General features: G+C 41.2%; 1 protein-coding gene across 9 annotated transcripts in view; it reads left to right on the plus strand.

Moving 5' to 3' along the window:
- Positions 1 to 20519: 20519 nt before the first annotated feature.
- The window catches only part of PLEKHA5 (pleckstrin homology domain containing A5), a 250461-nt gene continuing 244759 nt past the window's right edge, over positions 20520 to 26221 (plus strand). For 4 of the 9 annotated variants that reach the window (XM_058282854.1, XM_058282857.1, XM_071210200.1 and 1 more), the window contains exons 1-3: positions 20531 to 20728; positions 20845 to 20924; positions 22929 to 22986. In XM_058282854.1, the coding sequence (XP_058138837.1) occupies positions 20637 to 20728; positions 20845 to 20924; positions 22929 to 22986 (230 nt within the window). In that variant the 5' untranslated portion in view covers positions 20531 to 20636. Of the gene's footprint in view, positions 20729 to 20844; positions 20925 to 22928; positions 22987 to 26221 lie in introns of all 9 variants that reach the window. The other 5 variants (XM_058282862.2, XM_058282863.2, XM_058282865.2 and 2 more) reach the window with 2 other exon arrangements.

The following is a 26221-nucleotide window of genomic DNA, read 5'->3' on the forward strand; positions in this document are numbered from 1 at the left end:
GATGTTGATAATATAGATGAGTTCATCCTGCATTTACTTAGCATCACATAGGTAACAATTTAAAAGACACAATTAAAAAGGTGCATAAAGGACCGTGACAAAGAGATTAACTCACCACTTAAAGAACATTAGGAATGGCCAGAAAAGGAGCAAGACAATAAAAGGGCAATGGTCTACTCGAAGAGGGTTTTGTGGTTTTTTAAATTAGGAGTAAAACATTCAATCTGAAGTTTTTCATAAAATAATTCCCCACGTTAGTAATTGGCTAATATGCTAAACTTCCTGGAGTAATTTGTTTTAAAAGGTACCTATGTGGTAAAAATGTGCTGAGGAGAAAATATTTAAGCTATTTTATGTCCCTGAGCTTTTCAGTGATCTTGCCTATGCTAGAGCAATGTCCTCTTCCATCTGCTCCCTTATTGTATTTTCCCGTCAAAATACCATGGTGAGCAACTTAGAATGCTATTTTTGGAAAGTTGCTTTGATCTAGATCTGCATTATCAGATATGAGATTTAATGGAGAAATAGAATAATTTTTTAAATTTTTACTTGTTTAATTCAATTCACCAATATATATGGAGTACCAGATGCCAGGCACCAGAGAATACAAAAATAAAAAACTCTTGGTCTCGGGAAGCAGATGTGGCTCAAGTGATTAGGTTCCCATCAGTCCAGGGTTCAATTCCTGGGGCCTCCTGGTGAAGGCAAGCTGGCCCACGCAGAGTGCTGGCCCATGCGGAATGCTGGCCTGTGCAGGAGTGCTGGCCCACATGACAAGCTGACCCGAGCAGAGAGCTGGCACAGCTAGATGACAGAACAATAAGAGACACAGAGAAGAAAATAAGAGACACGGATAACCAGGGAGCTGGGGTAGCGCAGGACATTGAGTGCCTCTCTCCTACTCCAGAAGGTCCCAGGTTCAGTTCCCAGTGTTGCCTAAAGAGAAGACAAGCAGACACAGTAGAATGCACAATGAATGGGCAGAGAGAGCAGACAATGGGGAGGGGAATAAATAAATAAATCTTTAAAAACAAATAAAAAAAACTCTTGGTCTCCAAACTCAAAAAACTTGCAAGGGTGATCTCTACATGTAAACAATATTTGCTTATAGCCTGAACTGATAATGAGTAGATAACATCTAGGCTGACTCATCAGCACTTACCTTTTTCTAACATTTCTTCCCTCCTGCAGAGATAAGCCCTGTCTGTGACTTCCCCAGCAACAGCCAATGGAACCAAGGCTGACAATGGACCAAGGTGGACTAAATAGATTCCTCCCCTACCCCCGAACTGAGAAGAGGGACACAGGAACTCATAAATTAGTTCTGGTTTATGGGTCTGGTAGACACAGGAAATGAAGGCTCTGGGTTGGCTAGGCATGATGTTAGGGTTGCCAGATAAAATACAGAGAATTCTGTATTTTTATTTGCTAAATGTGGCAACCCTACATGATGGGCCATGTGAAAAGAGTTAAGGAAGCCACTCTGCAAAGAGAGAGAAGATACACGGAGATAAGATGAATTGAGTAGTGAGCGTGGAGACAGGAAGGGATGAGATTGAGAGGAAGTAAAACTATATTGAGTCACCTCAGTCACTGACAAATTTCCCTGCCCCGGCCTCCAGTCCTTTGGGAGATCTGATTGTGCATCTTATCCTGAGTTCTGTGAGATAATCTGCCTTTTTCAAAGAGATCCTTCTTTTCTTGAGCTAGCTTGGAGGAAATCCATTTCTTCTATCTGACATGTCCTGAGGCATGTGTATTATTGTCATACTTAGAGGAAAAGATTTTATTTCACACACTTCTTAAAAATTCCTGGGATCCATGAGGTATTTGGCTAGAGAAAAACTTGTCTCTCTGTAATAAAGGAAATAAAATGATTGGATCAGTGCTTCTAAAAATAGGTCTTTGGACACCTGGGATTCACCATTGGTCTCCTTGGGTTCCTTAAAAATATCTGTTAATGAATTTAATTTAATTTTCTTTCCCCAAATGTTATTCTAAAATGTTGCCCCCTAAATAAAAGTGATGCAGTGGACAGAGTTAGGCTTTAGGTCTTGCCAGTTTCTGCTATACTTATGCCTCCTCTTTCTTTTCATTGCGTCTGCCCTTCTCCCTCTCCCCCCCTCTCTCCCACCATTTTTTTTATTATCCTGCCCAAATTCCTCCTTGTAAAAAAAGTCACTCACACCTCAGTGTGAATTAGCTGAAAGTGCTATCCACACTTGGAATATTTGCATTTTAAAGGAGACCATAGGAAAGGAAATCAGCAGAATATTGCTTGCATTGCCTCCATAATGCTGGAGTTTCTATTAAATTAACATTAGTTCATGAATTTGGGACAGGTTACCTTGCTGAATGTTTAAGAAAAACACCTCTTAGTCCGGTTCAGTCTCCCCTAGCTGGACCGGAGCTAGACCTGGAGATAATTTTCTGGGGTGGATCTGAGAAAAGGATCCATGTCAGCAGAGCAACAGGCCATCTTCCAGAAGGACAAAGAAATGCAGCTGACAGTGGGCCTAAAGCAGGAGTGAGAGATATCCAAAAGATACACTTGGCAGTATTTTTCTAGAGTCATTTATAGGGAGACGTCCAAGAAAACGACACTTCACTACCCCTGTGTGGTTCTGGAGCTAAACAGAACACGAGTGTCTAGACCTCTTCGTTTACCACGAGCAGCCAAAATGTCTCCCTATCCGGAAACTTCTGCCCCTGCCTGAAACCCTGCTGACTGCACGTTCATTCTAATAAAAGCAAGCAGTTTAATGTTTTAAGGAGAATCTTAGTATGAACTAGGAAGAAACCCACCAGTTCCTATCTGTACCTTTTAAAAGTGGGAATGTTCTTATGGACAGGGAGGGAGGAAGAGTTGATTTTGGACTGGGGGTACTCTGAAGGGCCAGCGGGCCCAGTTAAGACAAGAAGGGAGCATGATGACACCAGTATCTGAACACAGGAATTAATGAGACAAGGATGGGAAGATGAGCTCAAAAAGAGCCCTTAAAATCAAATTTTCTGATTTTAAGACTGCTCCTAGAAAGGAGAAGAAGAGAACAATATGTATAATAGCTTCAGGAGACTTGCACCCTTTCTCCAGGCAGGAGCAGACCTGCCCCAGAGCACCCAGCTCAGTGAGCAGAGGGGACCACATCCCAGCCTCCCTCTTTCCGGGAGCTGGGCATCTTTGTTCATGACTTGTACCATCACATCAGCCCTCCTGGTTCTCCCTACATACAAATACACTGAAATTAATGGACTATGACTCATCCATCAAGTAGTACTTACATTATGATCTTCACAGAAGAGGCCTCTCTTCCACTGCCTTCTGTTAATGCTAGAGAAGTAACATAGAGTAATGATGTCAAGTACCAACTCTGGAGTAAACCACTTAGGGTCAAATCCCAGCTTTCCCATAGATGGGTTGTGCAGTAGTGTGTCTATTCCTTTACCTATAAAATGGGGATAATGTAAGCAAGTACCTCATAAACTTATGATGGATATATAGCAAGTTAATATTTAATAAAGCACTTAGAAGAATTCTTGGCCTATAATGAACAATCAATAGACACTTGGAATTGCTACAACCCAGTTGATGCTATTACATCACTTGACTCTGCATGTTTGTTAGATTTTCCGTATCTATGGTGCCTGGTGAAATACAGTCACTGGAAAACACTCAGTGTATTTTTAATGACTAAATTAATAAGCTTCTGAGATATGTATCTCAAGTTTTGGGCCTGGAAATCCCAGGTTCATTTACATGAAAAGTAGAGATGATTCTGCAGGGCGCACCTGTGGGGCAGGTGGAGAAAGCAAGTTCCCCTCTGAGAGCCGAGGAGAAAAGTTCCCTGAGGCAGGGGGTAAAGAAAAAACCTCCCTTCCACATCCTGGCCCCTGACTGTGCCCAGCTGAGAAGCTCCTTTCTCACCTCTCTTTCCTGGGTAGATCGAAGATTCCAGTAGGAATCCCCAGCCCTGGAGGCATGGACTCATTTGTAACAGGATCTTCAAAGATGCTACCAAGATGAGGCCAAATTGGATCAGAGAAACCTGATCCAAAATGACAGACGCCCTGATCAGCTGAGGAAACTGGGAACTGTCAGTCAGTAGAAGCCGCAGGCAGAGAGAAGACAGCCCGTCCTGTGATGGAGGCAGACGCGGAGTTATGGGTACACAGGAATTCACCACTAGAAGGCTACAGACTTGGTAGAAAGCCTGGCCCTTGATACTGGTGTTGGACTTCCAGCCCCCAAAACTATGAGACAATAAATTCCTGCTCTTTAAGCCAAATAGCCTGTGTTATCTGCTAGAGCAGCCCTGGCAAACTAAGACCCTTCCATATAATAAAGTGAGAAGGATTCACTGGCTTCGACTGGACAGATTCATGAATCACTGTGAATGGTAAGCAGAAGGTATTTCCGATTATCCATACTTAGCCACAGGAGGCTCACCAGGGTCTTTGGATGGCACCTAGCAGAATGGCTGGCACAGTGCTGGTACTCAATAAATAAATGTTAAAGTCATCCAGCATGGAAGGAATAAAATGAAACCATGAACAAATGACAAAAGGTAAATGAATCAATTGAATCGTGAGGTCAGTCTTCAAATTACCTTAGGTCGGTGACTGATACCAGTACTCCCCAAACTGCTCTTAGGAACTCTAGTGCCGGGAGATGCTAAAAGATTTCTAGTCAGTTTTTTAAAGGCTGCAGACTATACCATGGAGATTTAAAAAAAAAAAAAAAAAGAACATTAGCTTATGAAGGACTCTCTGAACTGTTTTTGTTTTTTTTTTCTCTCCCCTTCCCTCCCCCCCCCGCCCCCGCAAGTTGTCTGTTCTTTGTGTCTATTTGCTGCGTGTTCTTCTTTGTTCACTTCTGTTGTCAGCAGCACGGGATCTGTGTTTTTTTTGTTGTTGTTTTTGTTGCATCATCTTGTGTCAGCTCTCCATGCGTGCGGTGCCATTCTTAGGCAGGCTGAACTTTCTTTCGCGCTGGGTGGCTCCCCTTATGGGGCACACTCCTTGCACATGGGGCTCCCCTACCCAGGGGACACCCCTGCATGGCAGGGCACTCCTTGCACGCATCAGCGCTGCGCATGGACCAGCTCTACACGGGTAAAGGAGGCCCGGGGTTTGAACCGTGGACCTCCCATGTGGTAGACGGACGCCCTAACCACTGGGCCAATTCCGCTTCCCTGAACTGTGCTTGATTAACTAACCCTGTAGAGTGTTCAGTAGACTGGCTCTGACTGCTGAGGAATTGAAAGGATTGGGTTATCTCAAAGTTTGAGAAAGATTACATATAAACATGCATTCAAAAATGAGCCATTTCTGGTATAAGGTTATGACGTTTTTGAAAATTTCTATGGGTAAATACTGTTATGTTTTTATTTTTTATGGGGCAGAATATTTTTTAATTACTAAGTTGATAAAGGTTGAGTTTTGCTATGCTGTGCTATACAGTAATTATTTTTTATCAACATGTGGAATATAGCAGGAATTTTAGTTATTATAATATCATCATTTTACAGGGAAAAGCATATTCTTCACAATATGTTCTACTAAAGAACAACATGTGCTGTAAGAAGAATACAAAATCAAGTACCCTTACAGCTACAAGATAAAAAGATAGTAAAAATATATTTGTTCCTCTTGCTCCATTTCCTTATACCTTCAGCCATGAGCCAACGCAAAATCTTCCTCTGGTGCCTCTTTCTCAAGTCAAGATGCCACCGTGGAGTCCTACTGTCCCCAATACCTCTTCCTCTTTTTACTATTTGATGACTATTCCTTTAAGAATAACTAAAGTCTTTGGTAACCTAGCCAAGGAGAAGGAAAAATAAAGCATTTCTTTGAATATTTATATCTCCAGTGTTTCATTCTCTCACTTTTTTGTTGTTTTAGTCTTTACTTATTTAATTAGTTAACATTGCCTCACGGGCCAACTGTTTGCTCAAATTCCTATCACCCTCTCTCAGTTCTGCAAATCTTTCTTTTAAAAATGAAATCTAAAATAAACACAGGTTGTGCAGGTTTTTGTGTATGATTGGGTAAATTTCATCTCTCTATGGAACCCTATTCTACTTACCATCTCCACCCACTTTATTTTCTTTTTAATTTTCCTTCTTTTTAAAATATATATATATATATATTTTAAGATACTTAGATTACACAAAACGTTACACAGAAAAATTTAAGGGCTTCCCATATGCCCCACTCCCCACACTTCCCACCCTTCTCCACTTTAACAACTTCTTTCATTAGTCTGGTACATTCATTGCAATTGGTGAACATGTATTGGAGCATTGCCACTAGGCATGGATTATAGTTACATTGTAGTTTACACTCTCTCCCACTCAATTCTGTACTTTATGGCAGGATATGTAATGGCCTGTATCAGTCATTGCAATGTCATTCAGGACAATTCCAAGTCCCAAAAATGCCCCCATATTACACCTCTTTTTCCTTTTCCCTGCCTTCAGCACCTCCACTGTCTCCCTGTCAATGATATTAACTTCTTCCATTGCTAGAATACCAATAAGTCTATCATAGAAGACCAGTAAATCTACTCTAGTCCATATTTTATTCCCCATTCCTGAGGATTCTGACTCCCCCCACTTTATGAGCACTATTTGACCTGGAAACCTTTCTCCATTGGTTAATCCTCTTAAGTTGAAAAAGATTTGCCATTAATTTTAATGGTTGTATTTTGAGATGCAAGTCCCAACCAAATAGCAATATGCTCTAAAGCACTTTCTTTTCTTCTATATTTTTTAGACTTATGTTTTAATAAGAGTGATTTGGTAAAATACACCAGCAGTTCTCAAGATCTGACTGGTGCTGAAGAGGAGCTAGGAAAGGAAACAAAACTACATTGAGGCCAAGAAGGATTATGAGCTCTGACAGTTATGAAGTGGGGAGAGGAAAAGAAAGATAGAGTGATGCTAAGGGAAATTTTTGTTCTTTTTGTGGCATATAGGCAGGGAAAATTGAGGGGAGAGGAGGCTAACAGATCTAATTCTTAACTCATAAATTCAATCTAAATGCATTGTAACCAAATTAGTCAAATAGCTGATCCTAGCAAATGCTATAGGAATTGTTGTGGGTTTCAAAGAATTCACAGACCAATAGTCAGTAAAAATTTTTCAGAATATTTTCTAGAATAAGAAATTGTTTTCTAAGCTATAGAATATAGGTTTCTTGGTGGTTGTTTTTGAGGAAAAGCTATTTTACCACTGTCCTCATTGCACAGTGGACTAAACCAACTTTATCAAGCACTCAAAGATATAGAACAGTAAATCAAACGGTTCATCTTGGAAATCTGGAACACAGGGCAGATATGCTGTTCTTGCAAAAGACCAAAGAATCCATGCACACACACATATATTTTCTCAATTAATAGACACTAAGAGTATAACAATTATCAATGACGTCTCTGGAGAGTAAATGAAAACGCATGTTGAGATCTACCGATGTAGAGTATTTAGATGACATTGACAGGCAAAAAGCAAAACCAAATTAGGACAGTGGAATAGGAAATGGTAGTTTAGAGAAGAGCAATGGTCAGGTCCAGTGCAATAGCCTCTTTCAGCAGCACACTCCTGTGGTTTGTCTAGTGCCTTTGTCTAGCAGTATGTTACATTCTATTGAATTGTCATCTGTAGATGTTAGAAATGTTTTTGTTATTCTGAAATTTTATTGTAAGGTTTGCCCCAATGGCATGAAGTAGATACTAAATATTGAGTACTGTGGCCAATAATCAAGTGTTCAGTTTGATATGGTTTTTCAGTAACACCATGAACAATTATACCTAAAGAACCATAGTGTAGTTATAGAATATTGATGTTCTGATTCCAAAATGGTTTCTTTTTGTTATAATTTAACTAAAATATAGTTTTTCATGACTAAACACATTCTATCTCTAAATTCAGTATGCTTAGATCACTGATCAATGATACTGTAGAGTCAATTTCTACTTAATTTGAAGATTAGATGAGATGAACTTTAAGCATTCTTTCAGCTATAAGGGGACTATTCAATTCATCCAAGCTTGGTCTATCATGAGTTTTTTGTTTTGTTTTTTTAAAGATTTATTTTATTTATTTCTCCCCCCCCCCCGCCCCCGCCAACCCCATTGTCTGCTGTCTGTGTCCACTCTGTGTGTTCTTCTGTATCCTTTTGCACCATTGGTAGTACCGGGACACTGTATCACTTTTTTGTTGTATCATCTTGCTGCATCAGTACTCCATGTGTGCGGCACCACTCCTGGGTGGTCTGTGCTTTTTTCACGCAGGGTGGCTCTCCTTGCAGGGTGCACTCCTTGTGTGTGAGGCACGCCCATGTGTGGGTGCCTCTGCATGGCAGAGTACTCCTTGTACACAGCAAGTTCTGCATTTGGGTCAGCTCACCATACAGGTCAGGAGGCCCTGAGTATTGAACCCTCGGTTCGATGGTACAGTAGACAGATGCTCTATCAATTGCGTCACATCTGCTTCCCTATCATGAGCTTTTATACATGAACACTAACCATTAATTTTTTCTAACAATAAATGCAGCCTTGCTGGCCATCCTCTCTCTAGGCATTTAAGAACACATAGATTTCATTGTTTAGTATAGCCAGAACATAAAATTTTGTTTTATTAAAGAAACGAGTATGTTTCATAAAAAATATTGGAACACACAACTAAATACAAACAGAAAATCTAATTATAAAAAGTTAATCACTGCTAGCATTTGGTTATGTGTCATTCATTGCTTTCCTAGTTACATAGGAAATACATTTTATAGTTTTAAAAAAACTGTATCATTATACATACCATTTTAGAATTCTTTTTCACATAGTATATATTATGAAAATTTCCCATGTTATGGGAAAATATGGTTTTCTAAAACCATATTTGTAATGTCTATGTGGTTTAATAGGATAGGTATACCAAACTGAGCTTAATAATACCCATATTTGGGAAGCATTTATATTAAAAATCACTGTGATGAACAATTCTATATATAGTCTTGCCCACATTTCTTATTTTCTTAGGCTAGCCCAAGAAGTATTAGTTCCGGGTTGAAGGGTGTACTCATTTTTAGATATTTGTCTTATATGGCCAAGTCACCCTCTGGAAAGTTACTATCTATTTAACTCTTACTAGTGGTATCTGACAGTTTCACTTTTCCCACAACCTCTGTAGAAGGTTTTGTTGCATGTGTGTTTTGTTTATTTTTCCCCTGAAGGCCTTTTTCTGCATTCAGTGCTTAAGTAGTACCTAAGGAAAGGAATTGAGTCCTGTAATTGTTTCCACAACTTCAAATACAGTTCATGCCACATTGTCTGCTTTCAAGAAATTGTTATTAAATTAAAGAATGAATGAATAAATGAGCACTATTCTAAGCTAAACACGAAGTGAATATGGAGAAATAATAGAAGGCAGAGGAGAGAAAGAAAAACTAAACAAGGAATCAGAAGGTTAGCTCTTCTCCTACCCAGTTTTATAACCTAGGGCAAATAATTTAACTTGTCTGACCTCTTTGCAAGACCAGCTTCATGGGTGTGTACCAAACGATCTGTTTGGTTGATGAAGATCCTTCACTTTGTAAAACATTCAGCCCTTTTCCCTAACCCATCTCCTTCAGTGGTATTCCCAGCTTCATCCTCCTAATTCTGCTCCATAATTGCATTGCATTACACTTAACTCCTGCAGCACTAAAACCATTAAATTTAAGTATGAATGGATTGGAAAAGAGAGTTTTTCTGATGATAAATTCTTCTGGTCCTAAAAAAAGATTTATTCAATACAGTTTCTGATAATAAGTGCAATGAACAGCAAAAAAGGAAGACTGAAAAATCATTCTAGGCAGTGGACTTGGCCCAGTGGATAGGGCGTCCGTCTACCACATGGGAGGTCTGCAGTTCAAACCCTGGGCCTCCTTGACCGGTGTGGAGCTGGCCCATGCACAGTGCTGATGCACGTAAGGAGTGCCGTGCCACGCAGGGGTGTCCCCTGCGTAGGGGAGCCCCACGCTCAAGGAGTATGCCCCGTAAGGAGAGCCGCCCAGCGGGAAAGAAAGTGCAGCCTGTCCAGGAATGGTGCCACCCACATGGAGAGCTGACACAACAAGATGACACAACAAAAGAGAAACAGATTCCCGCACTACTGACAACAACAGAAGTGGACAAAGAAGACGCAGCAAATAGACACAGAGAACAGACAACCGGGGCTGGGGGGGGAGGATAAATAAATAAATAAATAAATAAATAAACAAATCTTTAAAAAAAAATCAGAATAGAGCTTCTAAGCATTAATTCATAGGTAATCAGAATCTTGGTTCCTTTTCCTTTTCTTTTTTAACTGTTTCTCAGAGCAACTCATTTCCATCCCCCAATTAAGTATAATTTCAAAGAGGACAACTCTCACGTACAACTACTATTTCAGAAGGGAACAAATGTTGCTCCAGGTTTATTTCTGAATAATCATTTTGAAAATGAGTGATGAACTATAGAGGAAAGAAACCCAGCAAGCTGCCTAGAGATGGGAACAGCATGCAAATTACAACCAATATAAATTACCTTTCCTTCTACTGTACTCTAGAAAAATGCCATCTTTTTAAAAAATTTTATAATTGAGCAGCTCAAGCTATTTTCAGATGTTATGTTTCAACACACGTAATGAAATGTGGAGGGGCGAACATTCCACCATTTTGCAGAGAGAGAGAGAACATGAAAATAACATGCAGTAAAGTTACACAATGCTTGCACCTATGTGTCGAACACTCTTTGCTGTGTTTCAAAATGTTTTTTAAAACATGTACTGCCAAGGAACAGACTGGAACAATTTGTTTTAAACATGTTTTTCTAAAATGTTTACTTTTTAGACTTCATTATATGTAGAACAAACTATGTTATAAATCTTGACAACTTTGTCTTACCCTTAATAAGGAGTGCTTTTCTACGTAGTTTGGGTTTGGAAGCATTTTTATAATACTGACATTGTTGGTATGTGAACCTCTCCCAGAAAGCTGGATTAACAAACATAAATGCAACCCATGTCCATCAGCGCACAGTGGGCAAGTATACCCATTTCAGTTTGCATTTTCTGTCAATTCTGCTTTCTGCTTGGAGTCACATGGTCATGTATTACAAATATGTAGTTCATTGAGAGACTAACACAGCGTGGGCATTGGAAGGTCAAATAACTTTTGAGCTGTTCAAATTAACTTATCAGAAAAGACGATACTTTAATGAATTAAAGCAGCTCTGTAGGGCCTGCCTTATTCTCAGGACCTAACAAAGTAAGCCATGAGACAATCTGATTCATCTAAGAGAACAGTCACTAGTGTTGGGGCAGAAGGTAAATTTTATTTACGTGGTTTTGAATGTATGTGTGGAAAATGCATTCATTCATTTATTAAAAAAAAAAAAAATTGAGCCCCTGACAAGTACTACATATTGTGTTGAACAAGACAGAGGTGATACACTGTTAAGGATAGGGTCAGCTGTGAGTAGCAGGAGCACCCAGCATAAGCATGGCTTACATAGAGTGGAATTTGACTTCTCCCTCTTTTCAGTCTGAGGAAAGCCGTCCAGGACGGGCATGCTGGCTGGTTCCTGAAATCCTTAGGGAGCCAGGCTACATCCACGTGTCCACGCTACTATCCCCACAGGCTTCACGGTCCAAAGTTGGAAGTAGCCGTCCCATCTACATTCCGAACAGCGGGATAAGGAAGAAGGAAATAAGCAAGACCAAATGTTTGCCAACCAGCCTTGAGGGAAATGTCCCATAATCTGTCACGCAACATTTCTCTGCCTACATTCCAATGGCCAGAGCCCAATCCCAGGACCCACACCTAGCTCCAAGGAAGGCTGTGAAGATGCCTTTAGTTCAAGCGTGGTCACGTCCAACTAAAAATCAAGGGGTTCTAACAGGGGAGAGGAGAGGCTGAAGTAAACAACCGGCAGTTTCTGCCACACGTGGCCCCTCACTGCTGGTACCTAATACCCTACCAGAGCTGGAGAAGGGAGAAATGAGGGCAGAATCTGCTTAAGATGTAATTTACCAACGTCAAGAAATGCCTAACGTTAAATAACCTAGCTCACATACCACTCCTCCAGGGAGGCTTCCCTCACCACCCCTCCTCACAGCCACCCAGAATGAATGCCCTTCTCACAGCTTCCATCTTCCCTCTTGCCCAATCTCTATCATAAAACTTACTGCCAATCTAATCTAATCTCTTCCCTACTGCTCCCACCCCAGCTTGATTGTATTGCCTTGAATGCCAAGATCTGAATTTTATGTCTTTGTATCCCCAGCGTCCCTAGCCCAGTATATGATATACATTACATTCACCGTAACTGTTTACAACTTGCATTACATGAATTTATAAACCGCAGGTAAAGGATCTATAATCAAAAGTAATAAAGGTAGTTGACATGGAGTAATAGGATAGAAAGCGTCTCCAGATATCAGAGTATTAAGCACCATTTTTTTTTGCTTAGGAATATAAGAGATTCTTTTGATTTCATTAATATTTAGAATAACATCAGATCTTCTGAGTATATTATATATTGCCAGCAAACTTAGAATTAATTGCATTTTGCCAATGAAGGTTATGACAATTACAAAACATTTTAAAATCACCCTTTTTCAAGACTGCCAAAAATGTAGCTCTTCTAAAATGCTCTAGCACAAAAAACGAATAGCTAATTCTATTCCCTCTCTACACATGGTAAATTCGGGCACAGGAGGACACAATTGGAAATAGAACAACACACTGGACTCTCTGCTCGATATCGTTTCCTAGGTTTATGCTTTCATAAAATTCTGCTGGGGCAGGGCTCCAGCAAGGTTTTCACCAAAATAGGTTTCACACAGCTTAGTCCCTCTCCTTCCCTCTGGTCCACACAGAGTGATGTAAAAAGAGAGAGAAATTTAAGCTTTCATTTTTTAGGTCCTTTTTATTTTAAATCTGTTCACATTTCCTATTGTAATTATTCATAAGTTGTTCTCGGTTTTCTTAGGTCAAATATGCATGCTTCTCGGATCAGAAATTCAACTGATAAGACACGCTTCTGAATTTACAACTGCTTGGTTTTAAGAAAAACATATCTAAAATAGAATGTTATTTAAAAGCCTCCAGAATTTTTTCCCCTAGCACTATATGCTGTTATTTTATGATTCATTCAATTGCTAAACATTTGCTCAATATTAACTATGTACAAGGCAGTGCCTATGACAATGCCAAATTTTGCTTTTGCATTACATTTTCCTTAAATTTGGCTATATTTGAAATATTACAAATAGCTACAGATAACTGTGTTTTAGGTTATTATTTGTATAATTCCACATGTAACGGAAACATAAACAATGCTTTGGAAATTGAGAAAATTGGCTAAAAATCAAATATATACATGTATATATGTGTGTGTACATGTCTTCATATATATTTATAATTTCTTATGAAAAGATATGGATAGTAAGATGGTGAAAAATCTCTTGCTTTAAGCAAGGAGTAGTTGCTGAAATTAAAGAAAAAGTCTATTTAGAGAGTTACACTGTGAAAAATGCTAACAATGAGGGAGATAATGAGTCCCCTTCATTCTTTTATTTATCCGTTGGGGTTTAGGGCATGATATGATAACCTTTATCACTTACAGCTACACATATCATTAGTGATTTTACATTTCTCTAGGTGTGTTTATTTTTTATTTTATTCAGCTATAGTATTTGAGATTTTTAGGTATTAAATATTATTTTTTTGTCAATATTCCTTTTTCTAGGAAGAAATTTCATTTAAAAGAAGGCTTAGGTCCCTTTATAAAATTAAATATAGAGTAATGGGTGTAACTCAAGTGGTTGAACCCCTGCTTCCCATATACGAGGTCCCAGGTTTGATCCCGGTACCTCCCAAAAAAACAACAAAAAAAAAACCCCACTCTCATTGGGGAGTGATGTAGCTCAGTGTTTGAGCACCTGCTTTCCATGTACGAGGTCCTGGGTTCAATCCCTGGTACCTCCCCACACCCCCAAAAAAGCCAAAAACAACAACTAAAAACAAAATATAATGCTGAATCCTTTCTATCCTTCAGTGTCTCACTCAGAAATGACTACAAACTCTAAGTATTCTTTAAGCCGGGAAGACAGCTCTATAGAAAGCAGCTATTTTCATACTCTGCTCTGCTGCTCTTAGGTCATGTCATTTTTTTCTCTTATATTCAGGATAGTCTATAAAAAACTACAGGGAGTGTTACATCTGAGAAAGGATAGAAACACAACTCACTGGCAGGCCTCAATAATACAAAAAGTATTTTATAATGTAATATTTTGTGTGATCCATATATCTTCTTTAAAAAGATAATTTAAAAAATACAAAAAAAAAGTATTAAATATGCTTTGTAAAATATAGGATACTATGTACATGTAAGTACTATTATTCATCCATTTAAATAGCATTTGTTAAAACACTAGGTGATAAAAATACTAAATAAAATGTTTTCATTTAGAGAGTTTAGGGAGCAGAAAGAGAAGCTGGCTACAATAACAATTCAGTATAGAAGACTTGGGAGTGTGGAAAAACGGGGCCATTAGTTGGCCCAAAGTTATCGAGGATGGTTTCTGACGCATTCTAGGAAGAGAGTGGTATGTACAGAGATTTGAAAGAACCTGGCTTGTTCAGAGAACAGTGGGCCATTCCATATGGCCAACTTGCAGGTGAGCAGGGGTCAGATTAGAAAGAGCCTCAAACGCCACACAATGGCTTTGGATTTCATCTTAAAAGTTTTTTGAGTCACTGAAGGATTTTATACAACAAATGAAAATAATCTATTTTTTCAAAGATCATTCTGTTGGCACTTATGAGTGCTTATATTAAGATATGGAAAATAAAGTAAATACCTTTGTGATGTATTTAGCAGACAATTTATATAATTTATTAATTAACTAGTTGTGGAGGGATGATTCTGATGTTGCTGATGTGAGTATGTGATTGGATGCTGGTATCACTCACAAAGAGGAGACTGAAAACATGGTGTGGTGCAAGTGTTTGAGAAAAAGTGACTTGTTCTGGCAGGTTGAGCAAGCACCTGAGGAACGGCAGGTAGAGATGTCCAAAAGGAAATCTAATATATAGTCTTGACCTCAGGAGTGTGGTATAGGCTGGAAAAACAGAGTGAGGAGTTATCATGTTGGGCAATGGTTCCCAGATATTAGCATATATAAGAATCACCGAGGTGCTGGTCAGTGCTGATTCTTGGTTGAGCAGCAAATGAATCTGAGGAGTGGCCCAGGAATCGATATTTAAATAAGCCTCCCAGTCTACAAAACTCATTTTGAGAAACAGTGCCACAGAGACAGGAAATGTCCTGGTGTCTTGAGGCAGAAAGTAGAGTTTCAAGGAATAGAGCGGTCATCTGTGTGAACACTGCAGGGAGGTCAGGAAAGCTTAGACTGAACGTCTCCACAAGACTTGGTAGCTCGGGCATCTGATGACCTGCGGAGCAGATGCAGAGAAGTAGTGAAAGCAGAGAACAAGTGCAATAGGTTGAGGAACCGCTGGGCATGAAGAAGTGGACAAGTGAATGAAGCTTGGTCAGGAAGGGAAGACCTTGTGGACTGAACTTCAAGTTTAATGCCCAAAGGACTTGCGTGGCGTTTGAGGCTCTTTCTAATCTGGCCCCTGACTTGTGGAAGCCTCACATCTTCCACATAATGGCTAAATTATATCATATCTTCTGGGGGCACATCTTCTTGTTTCTAATATGTTAATATTACTCATGTTACAAAGCCCTTTGTGCAAGTTAAACACCGCATTGCCTGTGAAATAATTTTGTAAAGTGTTCTGCCAATACTAATGGTATATTAGCGATGTGGTGCTCCTTTAGAAGACTAAAATGGAGACTGACCTTTCAGATGAAGCAGTCCTTTCCAGAGTTTTCTGACTACCACAAACCATTGGAGGGGCAGAAAACCCTAAATGGTTCCACTGAGCAAGTTTCTTACTTGTGTCTGTCCACGGTGACAAAATATCCCCAACTTCAGTCACTAGAGTGCCCACCCCGTAAAAGCATACCACTTTAGAAGAGAAAAGAATCATGCCTAATATCTTAGAGAGATCACTGCTTTCATTTTACAGATGAGGTCCAAAGAGCTGAGTGGAGAGTAGGGTTAATGATTTGTCTGGGGTCAAGCAGCTAATTTAGATCAAAGCCAGGTCAAAAACTCAGCCAGACTGCTCACTCAATATCCTGACTGCCCACACCTGTGCGCTATGTGTTTTTTAATTCTCTCCTACTTGAATTTGGGTCTTTGTAATTTACTGGAATGAGAGAGGTAGATGATAACATCTTCGCTGATTGGGGGTAAAGGAGAAGGTGTTTAACAAGTCCCAGGGTTCAGGCATTAAGTTCCTTCAAGACATTTTTGAACTATCCTCTTTGCTCTTTCACACACACATACACACCCCTCGTTGTTGGAACTTGCTGTGTCTGTTCGTTGTGCACTCATCTTCTTTGTAGGAGGCACTGGAACCAAACCGGGGACCTTCCATGTGGGAGGGAAGCACCTAATCGCTTGAGCCACCCCCACTCCCTTTCTCTTCACTTTTATTCTCCATGCTTCCAGGGGGACTCTGAAAACTTAGTGTAGAATCCCAGCAGCATAGTAACTAGTATATCCTCAGAGTGAAATGTTTCTCTCCTCTACGTATTTCTTGCAATTCTCCCTTTCAATCATTGAAGAGCCTTCCAAAACACAAAAAAAGACCGTAGATGCAAACAGACCCTGAGAGGTTCACGGATACCCTAGGAAAACAACTATGATAGAGGTTTTATATTCTAAGACAAGACTAGAGATGCTATTTCCCATGCTGTATTTACATCTCCATCTCCCTTTCAAAACTACCCAAAGCAGGACAAGTCTTTTAAATCCCTACCACTCATCAGAATGCCTGACACACAGAAAGACCCCTCTATATGATTATTGAATGAATGAATGAATGAATAACTCCATCCACAATAATCAGTTTATTCCTTAACAGGAAAAAAAATCCCCCCCAAAATTGATTCCCAAATACCATTTTCTTACCTGTCTTAGACTGTCAATCTCCATCCTTTCTCCTAGATTTCCACTGAGCTAATTGGAGCCTCCATTTTGCCCTCTGGGTTAGTCTTTTCATGGTATGTAATACCCTACTGTTGACTGGTTCAAAGTTAAAGGAACTGTTTACATGGGAAACGGACTTGGCCCAGTGGTTAGGGCGTCCATCTACGACATGGGAGATCTGCGGTTCAAACCCCGAGGCTCCTTGACCCATGTGGAGCTGGCCCACGCGCAGTGCTGATGCGCGCAAGGAGTGCCCTGCCACACAGGTGTGTCCCCCGCGTAGGGGAGCCCCACGCGCAAGGAGTGCGCCCGGTAAGGAGAGCCGCCCAGCGTGAAAAGAAAGTGCAGCCTGCCCAGGAATGGCGCCCCCCACACTTCCCGTGCCGCTGATGACAGAAGGGACAAAGAAACAAGATGCAGCAAATAGACACAGAGAACAGACAACCTGGGGAAGGGGGGGGGAATTAAATAAATAAAAAAATCTTAAAAAAAAAGAAATAAAGGAACTGTTTACAAAATTCTTTAGTTTGTGAACCAATAACATAGCAAATACATAAGGTAGCAAACATATATTTGGGAAGACAATCTGGTCAGTCAGAAAATTTGATTGGTGGATTTTAATAAGCATTAATATATATGAAATAATAGATGTTTCTTGATATAAAAGGACTTTTTTTCTATCTCAAGAGCTGCTTTCCCCACTTCCTTTCTAGAGCTCACACTTTAAAATTTCCTTCAAAAGGGGAGAAATTGATTTGCTGTTTTCTAAGATGTCACTTTGTTCTCTCTCCTCTCACATATTTTATGAACCTTTCCTTTGCATTTTTCTTGTCATTGTGTATATTTTCTGTTATATTTGAACTGTAAGGTCTTTAGAACAAGGATGGCTGTCCATATAGGGATTGAATGATGTTTATTTTTAGTGCTCAGTACTTTTTAAACATCCTCTTTCTTCAGAGAAGCTGCAAGAGTCATAGGATAATGCTCTTCAAAAAGGCAGGTCATAATATGAGAAATTGACTAGACTCAGAATGGAAATATGAAAAATAAAAAAGCAGAGGTTAGCTATGAGTGTAGATATGAGTTGGTTATTGAAAGAATATGGGGTGAAAGAAAGCGGATATATTTCTGGGAAATAACTCTGTTGGGAGGTTGAGGTACTAGGAAGAAAATGGGTTCAATAACCATTCGGGTGCTGACTCAAGGTCATGGAGGATTCAGTGATGGGAAAGATATGATCCTACCCTCCTACAGGGAAGGAGACACACAAGTACATGTGACCACACCATAAAGCAGACCACGACAAGACAAGAAAGTTACAGAGACAGGGCATTTTAAGAAAAATTTAATCACGAAGGATGGACATTATTCAGAGTGCTCAATATTCTATTAGATGAAGCTGCTCTTACTGGCTCTTGGATGCCATGAGGACTATTATTTCCACAAATCAGAAGAATGCCTCATTTTGTACAGATGTGGCTAAGTTTTTTTTTTTTTTTAACTGCTTTTCCTAATTGGGACATATTCCTAAATTTGAGGAATTGCACTTAAATTTCTGGATTACCATTTAAACCCTGAGAATGTCGCTTCTTGATATATTTATTTTTATTAAGCAGATTGCTATCACTTTTTGAAATATGCCTTGTACCAATGAATCTTGTAAATAAAAAGATTCAGAGCTAAAAGAAATCCTAATGGAAAGTAGGGTCAATTTACAGATTTCTCAAGGAGTAGACAGTCAAAAAGTCAAATATGGCACTATGGGTGAACTAACAGGTTCTGGATTTCTAAAGTTATATTAAAAAGATTCACTTTAGGTTTTAAATGTATGATGATAGCACAACACAGAGTCAATATCGCTTGATTTTCTTGCTATGTTATACCCAGTGACCACTGGTGATAATGTGGAACATTTCCTGGTAGCTATTCATTGATTTTTTTTAAGTCATTTTTTCCAGAAACTAGGTAGGAGATAAGATGTCAAGAAGTAATAAGGAGTGAAATGAAAGGGGAGAATGCAAAGGAACAAAAGAGAGAAAATATTAAAGTGATGTTATTTTTTCCCCTGTGTATGCAGATGGACAAGAAAATTATAGCAATAATTGCAGTCTCCTTCTCACCAATGACAGAATGGCCTTGGGGAATTAGAGTATGGGAGAAAACTTCCAATGAGTCTGCATTCTCATCCAAGCCCCACCTGACTTGCTGGAGATGGCGTTGGCCAAGGTCATTTACCCTTTCTGTGCCTTAGTTTCCTTAAACGTTGAAAAAGATTATTTACCTTTTTGAGCTGCTGGGAAGATGAATGAGATAAGGCTTCCAAGGCACTCAAACTGGTCAGAAAAAGGTGCTATAAAAATACCAAGTAGTACTATTATTATTGGACTGTGCCTCTGGTTGGAGTGAGTCATCTTGCTGCAAAGACGCATAAGCAATTCCAAGGGTGGCAGACGACCAGAAGCAGTAAGAGGCAAGCCCTCTTAAGTGGCATGAAGGGAGATCTCTCTTGCAGTGAAATCTGCCCACGTCGTATTCAAAGAACAAAGTGGGGAGCGGGGTGGAGTGGGGGCAAGACTTTTACTTTTCAAGTGTAGCAAGGTGAGAATACCAAAGGCCTTTTGAAATCCAGAAGCCAAAGTGGGCATCTAGGCTCGGCCAATTCCTAACAGGATCGTGGGTGAATTACGTTGCCTCTTTACACTTCATCTTTCCCCATCTGTAAAATGGGAATTATAAGAGCCGTTGAGGGCTGTTGTGGGGATTCTCAAAGGTGCACCGTGGCCAGGAAAGCGAGCTATTATTATAACTTACGGGCGGTAGGGGAAAGGTAGAAATCCAGGTTGATAATAAATGTCAGAGAAGAAGGCAAGTTTTTACTTTTATAAAACATCAGATGATTTAAGGGGCCGAGGCAGAGAAAAACGTGTTCTGTCTTGTCAAGTCTGAACCCACTCCTGTTTCACGGGTCCTCGGTCAAAGCTTATGCTACTTGGCCACAAAACAAACAGGAAAAGCCTTCCGCGTGCGCTGTAATAAAAACAGCTACTTGAAAGCCCTTTTTTTTTTTTTTGGGAAAAATCTTTTGACCATCCAATGGCTCTTATAAAACAAAGCTCCGGTGATGGGCTTTGTTGACGGACGGGAAAGCAATCTGGGGCCCCGGGACTGCGCGTCCTTGGAAGCGCGTTGGGGCCGGCAGCCTGCGGGCAGAGCCCGGGGGCCGGCACGCGGGGTTTGGTTTCCGGGGGGGTTTTTTGAACGCTCCCGGCCCCCTCGGCGCGGGCGCGGGCGCGGGCGCGGGGCGCGGCGCCGCGGGACGGCCGGCCGGGCGGCCGGGGACGATGCGCGGGGGCGGCGCCGCGGGGCCGGGCCCGGGCGGGGCGGCGGGGCGGCGGGGCGGGCGCCGCCCGAGGGCAGGGCGCGCGCGGGGACGCGCCGGGCCGGGGAGGCGCGCTCCGGCCGCGCTCGCGCCGCGCCGCCCCGGCTCGCTCGCTCCCTCCGCCCTCGGCGGCGGCGGCAGAAGGCGGCGGCGGCGGCCGGGGAGCAGACATGGCGGCGGACCTGGGCTTCGAGCGGGTCGGCTCCCTGCCGCGCTCCTGGACGTACGGGGTCACCCGGGGCGGCCGGGTCTTCTTCATCAAGTAAAGAGCCGGGGGCGGCGCGGGCGGGCGCGAGGGGCGCGGGCGGGCGCGTGAGGCGCCGCCGGAGCCCCCGCAGCCCGCTCACCTCCGGCTCTGCCCCTTCTCTCACCCCGCAGCGAGGAGGCCAAGAGCACCACCTGGCTGCACCCCGTCACCGGCGAGGCCGTGGTCACCGGACACCGGCGGCAGAGCGCAGGTACCGCGGGCCGGGCCCGGCCGAGGGGGGCGCGGGGCGGCGAGGCCGGCGGCAGGTAGGGGCGCGCGGGGCCGCCGCCGCCCTCCCGCGGCGCCCCTGCCTCAGCCTGCCGCCGCCGCGTGCGCCGGGCGCCCCCTCGGCGCCCGAGTCCCGACGCCCCCCGCCACGCACTCCCGCTGGCCGCTCTGCTCTCCCGGCACCTCCGGGGCCCGCGTGGTCCCTGGCGTCGCCGCCCCGGAGCCTGGGTCCACCTCGGGGACGGGCTTGCCCGCTGCCCTCCCGCAGCCTCCCGTCCCAGCCTCTGCTCGTCCCTTAGGGGGGATCTGCGGGTCGGTGGCTGCTGGGGCGGGGGCCGGGGGGGATTTGCGGGTGCCGTGACGGAGAACGGCGCCGGGCGCTCTCCCTCCTGCCGCGGGAGCCGCAGCCGGGGCCGGAGGAGGCGTTTGCAGCTGCCGCTGCTGGCGATCGGGATTCAAAGTCCCCGGCCGCGAGCTCGCGCGGGCCGCCCGGAGGCGGGGGGCGTCCTGCGCGGCGGGGGGCGCACTTGCGCCCCGGGAGGAGCGGGGTCGGCGCGGCAGCGGAGCGCCCTGGCGCAGTTGGTCGCCGGTTCGCCTGCCGAGTGTGAGTTGAGCCGGGGCAGGGCTGCTCTGGCTCGCTCGCTCGTCGTTTTTTGTTTACGTTCGTGGAGCCTGTTTGTCTTTGAAAGGGAACATGTGTTCCCTCCTGGCCGGCCTCCGGGGCTGGTGGCGGCCCAGGCCCGGGAGCACTTGGGGTTGACGGTGAGACCGGCTCAGCCATCACCCACCGCTGGCTTCCAGGATACTTCTCTGCAACTCTGAGGTTCTGTGCATTTCTTAAAGTTGCCAGGGTATTGGACAAGCCTGCCTTTTCTGTTAAATGCTGGAGTTCCGTGAAGTGACTAATAGCTTCAGATGTGCAGAAAGGTGGAGGAGGAAGGGGAAGGCTGGTGTCGCAGGCAGGATGGGGTTACATTTTTAAGGCATTTCTGACTAATACGCTGTCGTGTTTCTGAACACCCAGGTGCAGTCCTTGACTTCAGTATACCTTTTAAATGTTTTGCATGCATGGGGCACCTTTGACGGCCTCTTTGCCTTTATGGATAGTAACGTATTTATATCAGAAAGTCTATTTGGTTTTTAAATTATTTAGCCTAATCATCTACAAGAATTATCTCACGCCTATTTTGGTTATGGAAATATGTGTCATACCTGCCCCCACAGATTTGATAACATTCATGTTGCAGAAAAATTTCTTACATGATTTCACCTTCATTTCCCCCCCCTTTTTTTTTTCTGGTTTGGTTTACTTTGCTTTGACTGTGGTTTTGTATGCACATCAATGACGTTTTATGTCAGAACAGTTTTATGATTAAATCCAAGGCACTTGTCATTTATAAATAATGTGAAGTACGTAGAGATACCATCATTCCGTGAATCATTCCCAGGTTTATTCCTTGATCCTTCAAGTTCTTGAAATCATGTGTATAGAAACACACTCATTTAAATATTCAGAGTCAGATTTCTTTCCCTCTGATTATTTAGGAAGTCCTTCTTTCCTAGATATTTGGTTATGTAGCTGAAGAATATGATCGTGAATAGACATACCTGAGAAAAGGTAGATGTTGCTTTTGATGCAGTTTTTTGCCAGCTGTGCATAGGTATGTTACCTGGGATTAGAAGGCCTCATTTTGGATGCCAGAGTATGTTTCTTCTCCACCCTGGTGGTTAAAGTGGATAATCATGTCAGATAAGCTCTTATGTCATCGATACTTTTACTATTGGCTTTAAATTTGAAATGCTGTTTTTCCCTAAAAACATATTTATCTACTCCCAATTTTACTACCAGCCCAACATATATTTTTAGTTAGAAATCTACTTAATAAATGAAAATAATTGATCATGACAATATAATTAAAATGGCTAGAAAACTTTTATTTTGCTCTCCTGCTGAAGTAACTCTAATTATAATGTATCTTTTTTTTAGATTTGCCCACTGGCTGGGAAGAAGCATATACTTTTGAAGGTGCAAGATACTATATAAAGTAAGTTTCCATTTTTATTTTTTCCTTGGTAATTCGAATGGTGTGATTAATCTTCAACTGAATACTTAGGTCTAGATGTGATTTTTAAAGGTTAATCATCATATTGACTTTAGTCTTTATTTTCTGTGGTGTTGGAATTTGAGAGAGAAAAAAAGACCCTACTTTGTTAGTGTCATTTGTTGGGCATTCATTGATTTGGAAATCAGACCATTTATGGACACAATAGTTTATTTTTGGGGCTTCCATATAAGCTCCTGATGTGCTCCTGGGTGTTGGAGCCTTGTTATCATTTGTCTTTACATAATACTTAAAATTTTTATCTTGATTATTTGTGCTTATAGATATCAAACAAGATAACCTTGAGTTATGTTAGTGTTTTGTTTTTTTAAAATGAATTCTGGTTGTGTGTTTTGCTCAGAGGTGTTAGTAAGCAGCAAAAATGATATAAAACCAGGTATAGACTGATGAACCGTGACATGTCAGAAAGTAAAAATAGAGAGAAATAAATATTGAATATCTCATAGCTGTCTGTTGGAGCATTATCTATTTTGCCTCAGTATATTTAAATATCTAATTTATTGAGTTTTTCTGCTTGGTTTATGCTTGAATGAAAGTTTGTGTGGAAAGATGACCAGTCTGAACCCTAAAACTAATTCTATTAAATAGTGAACTAATTTCTGTTGAAAGTTAACTTCCCCCTAAGGGAAACTGAAGGTGGTTTTATATTTGTTTTAAATTAAAGCTTTGTTTACTTAAGTGCTTGTTTTTATTGTTTAAAAAAAGTTGTTTGTTTAATTTTTAGGGACTAAGGCTTGGAAGAGAATGCTTAAATACAAGATTTGGTTGAGACTAAAGCAGCTTGTTAATAATAACAGATAGTAAAGTTGCCTTTATTTCATCAGACTCATCAGTTATTTTTACTAAGTGACACTTTTAAGATCACACCATACTTTCAATAACTTACAGTTACATGGTTTTTTAAAATTTTTAGAAGGATGTTTATATAAAATGTCAAGGTATTGGTATAGGTATTAGGTATGCTTGCTTTTGAATGTAGCAATAAAGCAGAGAAGTAAGAGGCAGGAACAGGGTAGTTTGATGGTTTGGTCCAGTTTTCTGGTGTGGTCCTTTTCTGGATATTTTTTGGTTAAATCTTTCATTTGGAGATCTTGTATACATTATTTTTGGATGGCCTAGAAAATAAGACTTGAGTGAAATACGGAGTCACCAGGTATGTTTGTCGTGGTTATTTTCATTCTGAATTAAAGTGAGTTTTGGATTGCCATGATGAAGGACGCTTCTGTTACTGAGTGTAATATGCGTATTTCTAAAGAAAGACAGTCTTTTCAATTGAGTTCATTTATTTTTATTCAATTTATTTTCAACTACTGTACATGAAGCCTAGCTGATCTAATAAGAGTAGGGGGAACAGTAGAATTTCCAGTAATTTAATTTCTGTGAATGTGTACATTCTTAGATGAATGTTTATGTGATGCTGCAAAATATTATTCTGTGTGGGCTGAATATGTATGCTTTAATTTAGACCTAAGCTGTTAGAAAGAGTGTGTGTTTTCTTTAGTTTTCTAGCTATTGTTATTAGACTTTCTTAAAATTGACTTTAACAAATTAGAATTTTAATTGAGTGCCATGCCTAAATACATTTCTCAGGAAAATTAGGACAATATTAAAAAAGCTGTAATAATTTTATTTTAACTTTGAAGACATATCTGTAATTTTTAGACTAGTGGGTTTTAATCTTGTGGTATTAATAGACAGCTGATAATGGGGTAAAAAAAGTAGCAGTAAACTAGTTTATGGAAGTCATTTATTTAAAATAGAGCATATTACAGAAATACATCCCTCATTAAACTTCTTTTAAGTGAACTAACCATCGATAAATGCGTGATTTGCTGAATGCTAGTCTAGCTTAATTTTCTGGGTTCTCTCAGAAGACTAATTTAAGATTAGGTAAATCTGTAATGTAGGCCATAATTTCTTAGAAGTTTTTTACTTACTCGTATTGTTATGAGCAATTAGGGATGCTTTATCATTCTAATATGATAGGGACACAACTTCTGTCTTCAATGATAAAATTTACAAAGTGCTCTCATCCCACATTACCCTGGGAAATAGGAGAATTACTGTTCCCACTGTCACATCATATAATAAACAACAGAGACAGGCCTTTGGAGCTTACAGCCTGCAAAGCAAAGCAGCAAGGCAGCAAACAGCAGGCGCGGGAACTAAATTTAGGATATTCAGAGGAGAGGAAAAGATAGGAGTCTGAAGTAGGAAGATAATGAATGTTGGTGGATGTGTTCATTATTTTCTCCCTCTCAGATGACGAAAAGAGGTTATTGATGCCTCGGAAGAGAAGGAGGTGGTAGAGTGGGCAGGGTGGGCAGTGCCAGGCCACGGAGAGTCACTTGGCTGCTGCTTCCAGCCGTGGTCCCAGGAGGCCCCGCAGCGAGCGGGGAGACCTCAAGAACTTGAATTGTTTCTGCTTTGTTCCCAAGTGAAGTACATTTAACACCCGAATTATTTCTCCCCTGAACACATGTTGATTGTTGCTCAAAATGGCAGATTACCAAAAAGGCTCTTATCTTTGGATAATATTTTTTGGTATTGACATCTGTTGTCTCCGTGGGCAGACAGGGAAGGAGAGCAGTGGAGTGGCAGAGTCAGGCGAACTTGATCTTCTAAGTGACTTTGGAGCTCAGTCTTCACATCTTTCAGTTAAGCAGGCTGGAAGGGCAATTTTTAAGTTCTGTGCCATTTCTAAATGTCTTTCTATTTTATACTGTTTTGCGAATTTACAATATTCTACAAAATAATGAACGCAATGGTCCAAAAACAGATGATGTGGGAAATATGGACAGCTACTTAGCTTTTCTAATCCGCTTAACTATTTTATTCTTTCTCTTTAAGCTTTGTGTAAACAGTCTCATCATCTCCCAGATAGTGTGGAAGTATGTAGTACCAGAGTTGTGTGTGCTTGCTTTCTGGCTCTTTGCTGCTTTTTGGGCTTACATTTTCCTTGGGGAAGGTTCGTATGTATGTATGTATATATGTGTATAATATATATACACAACTTCCCTGCAGAACTGCGTGGGAACAGATATACTGCTAATGTCAGCATAGGACCTCATCAGAATAAGACCTGTTAAAATGATCTGAGGTGGCTAATCAGTTTACTTTATATACTTTGTGAAATTGTTTTTTTAAATAAATGTTT

The sequence above is a fragment of the Dasypus novemcinctus genome, chromosome 20 (genome assembly GCF_030445035.2).
Source record: "Dasypus novemcinctus isolate mDasNov1 chromosome 20, mDasNov1.1.hap2, whole genome shotgun sequence".
In the NCBI taxonomy this organism is placed as follows: Eukaryota; Metazoa; Chordata; class Mammalia; order Cingulata; family Dasypodidae; genus Dasypus; species Dasypus novemcinctus.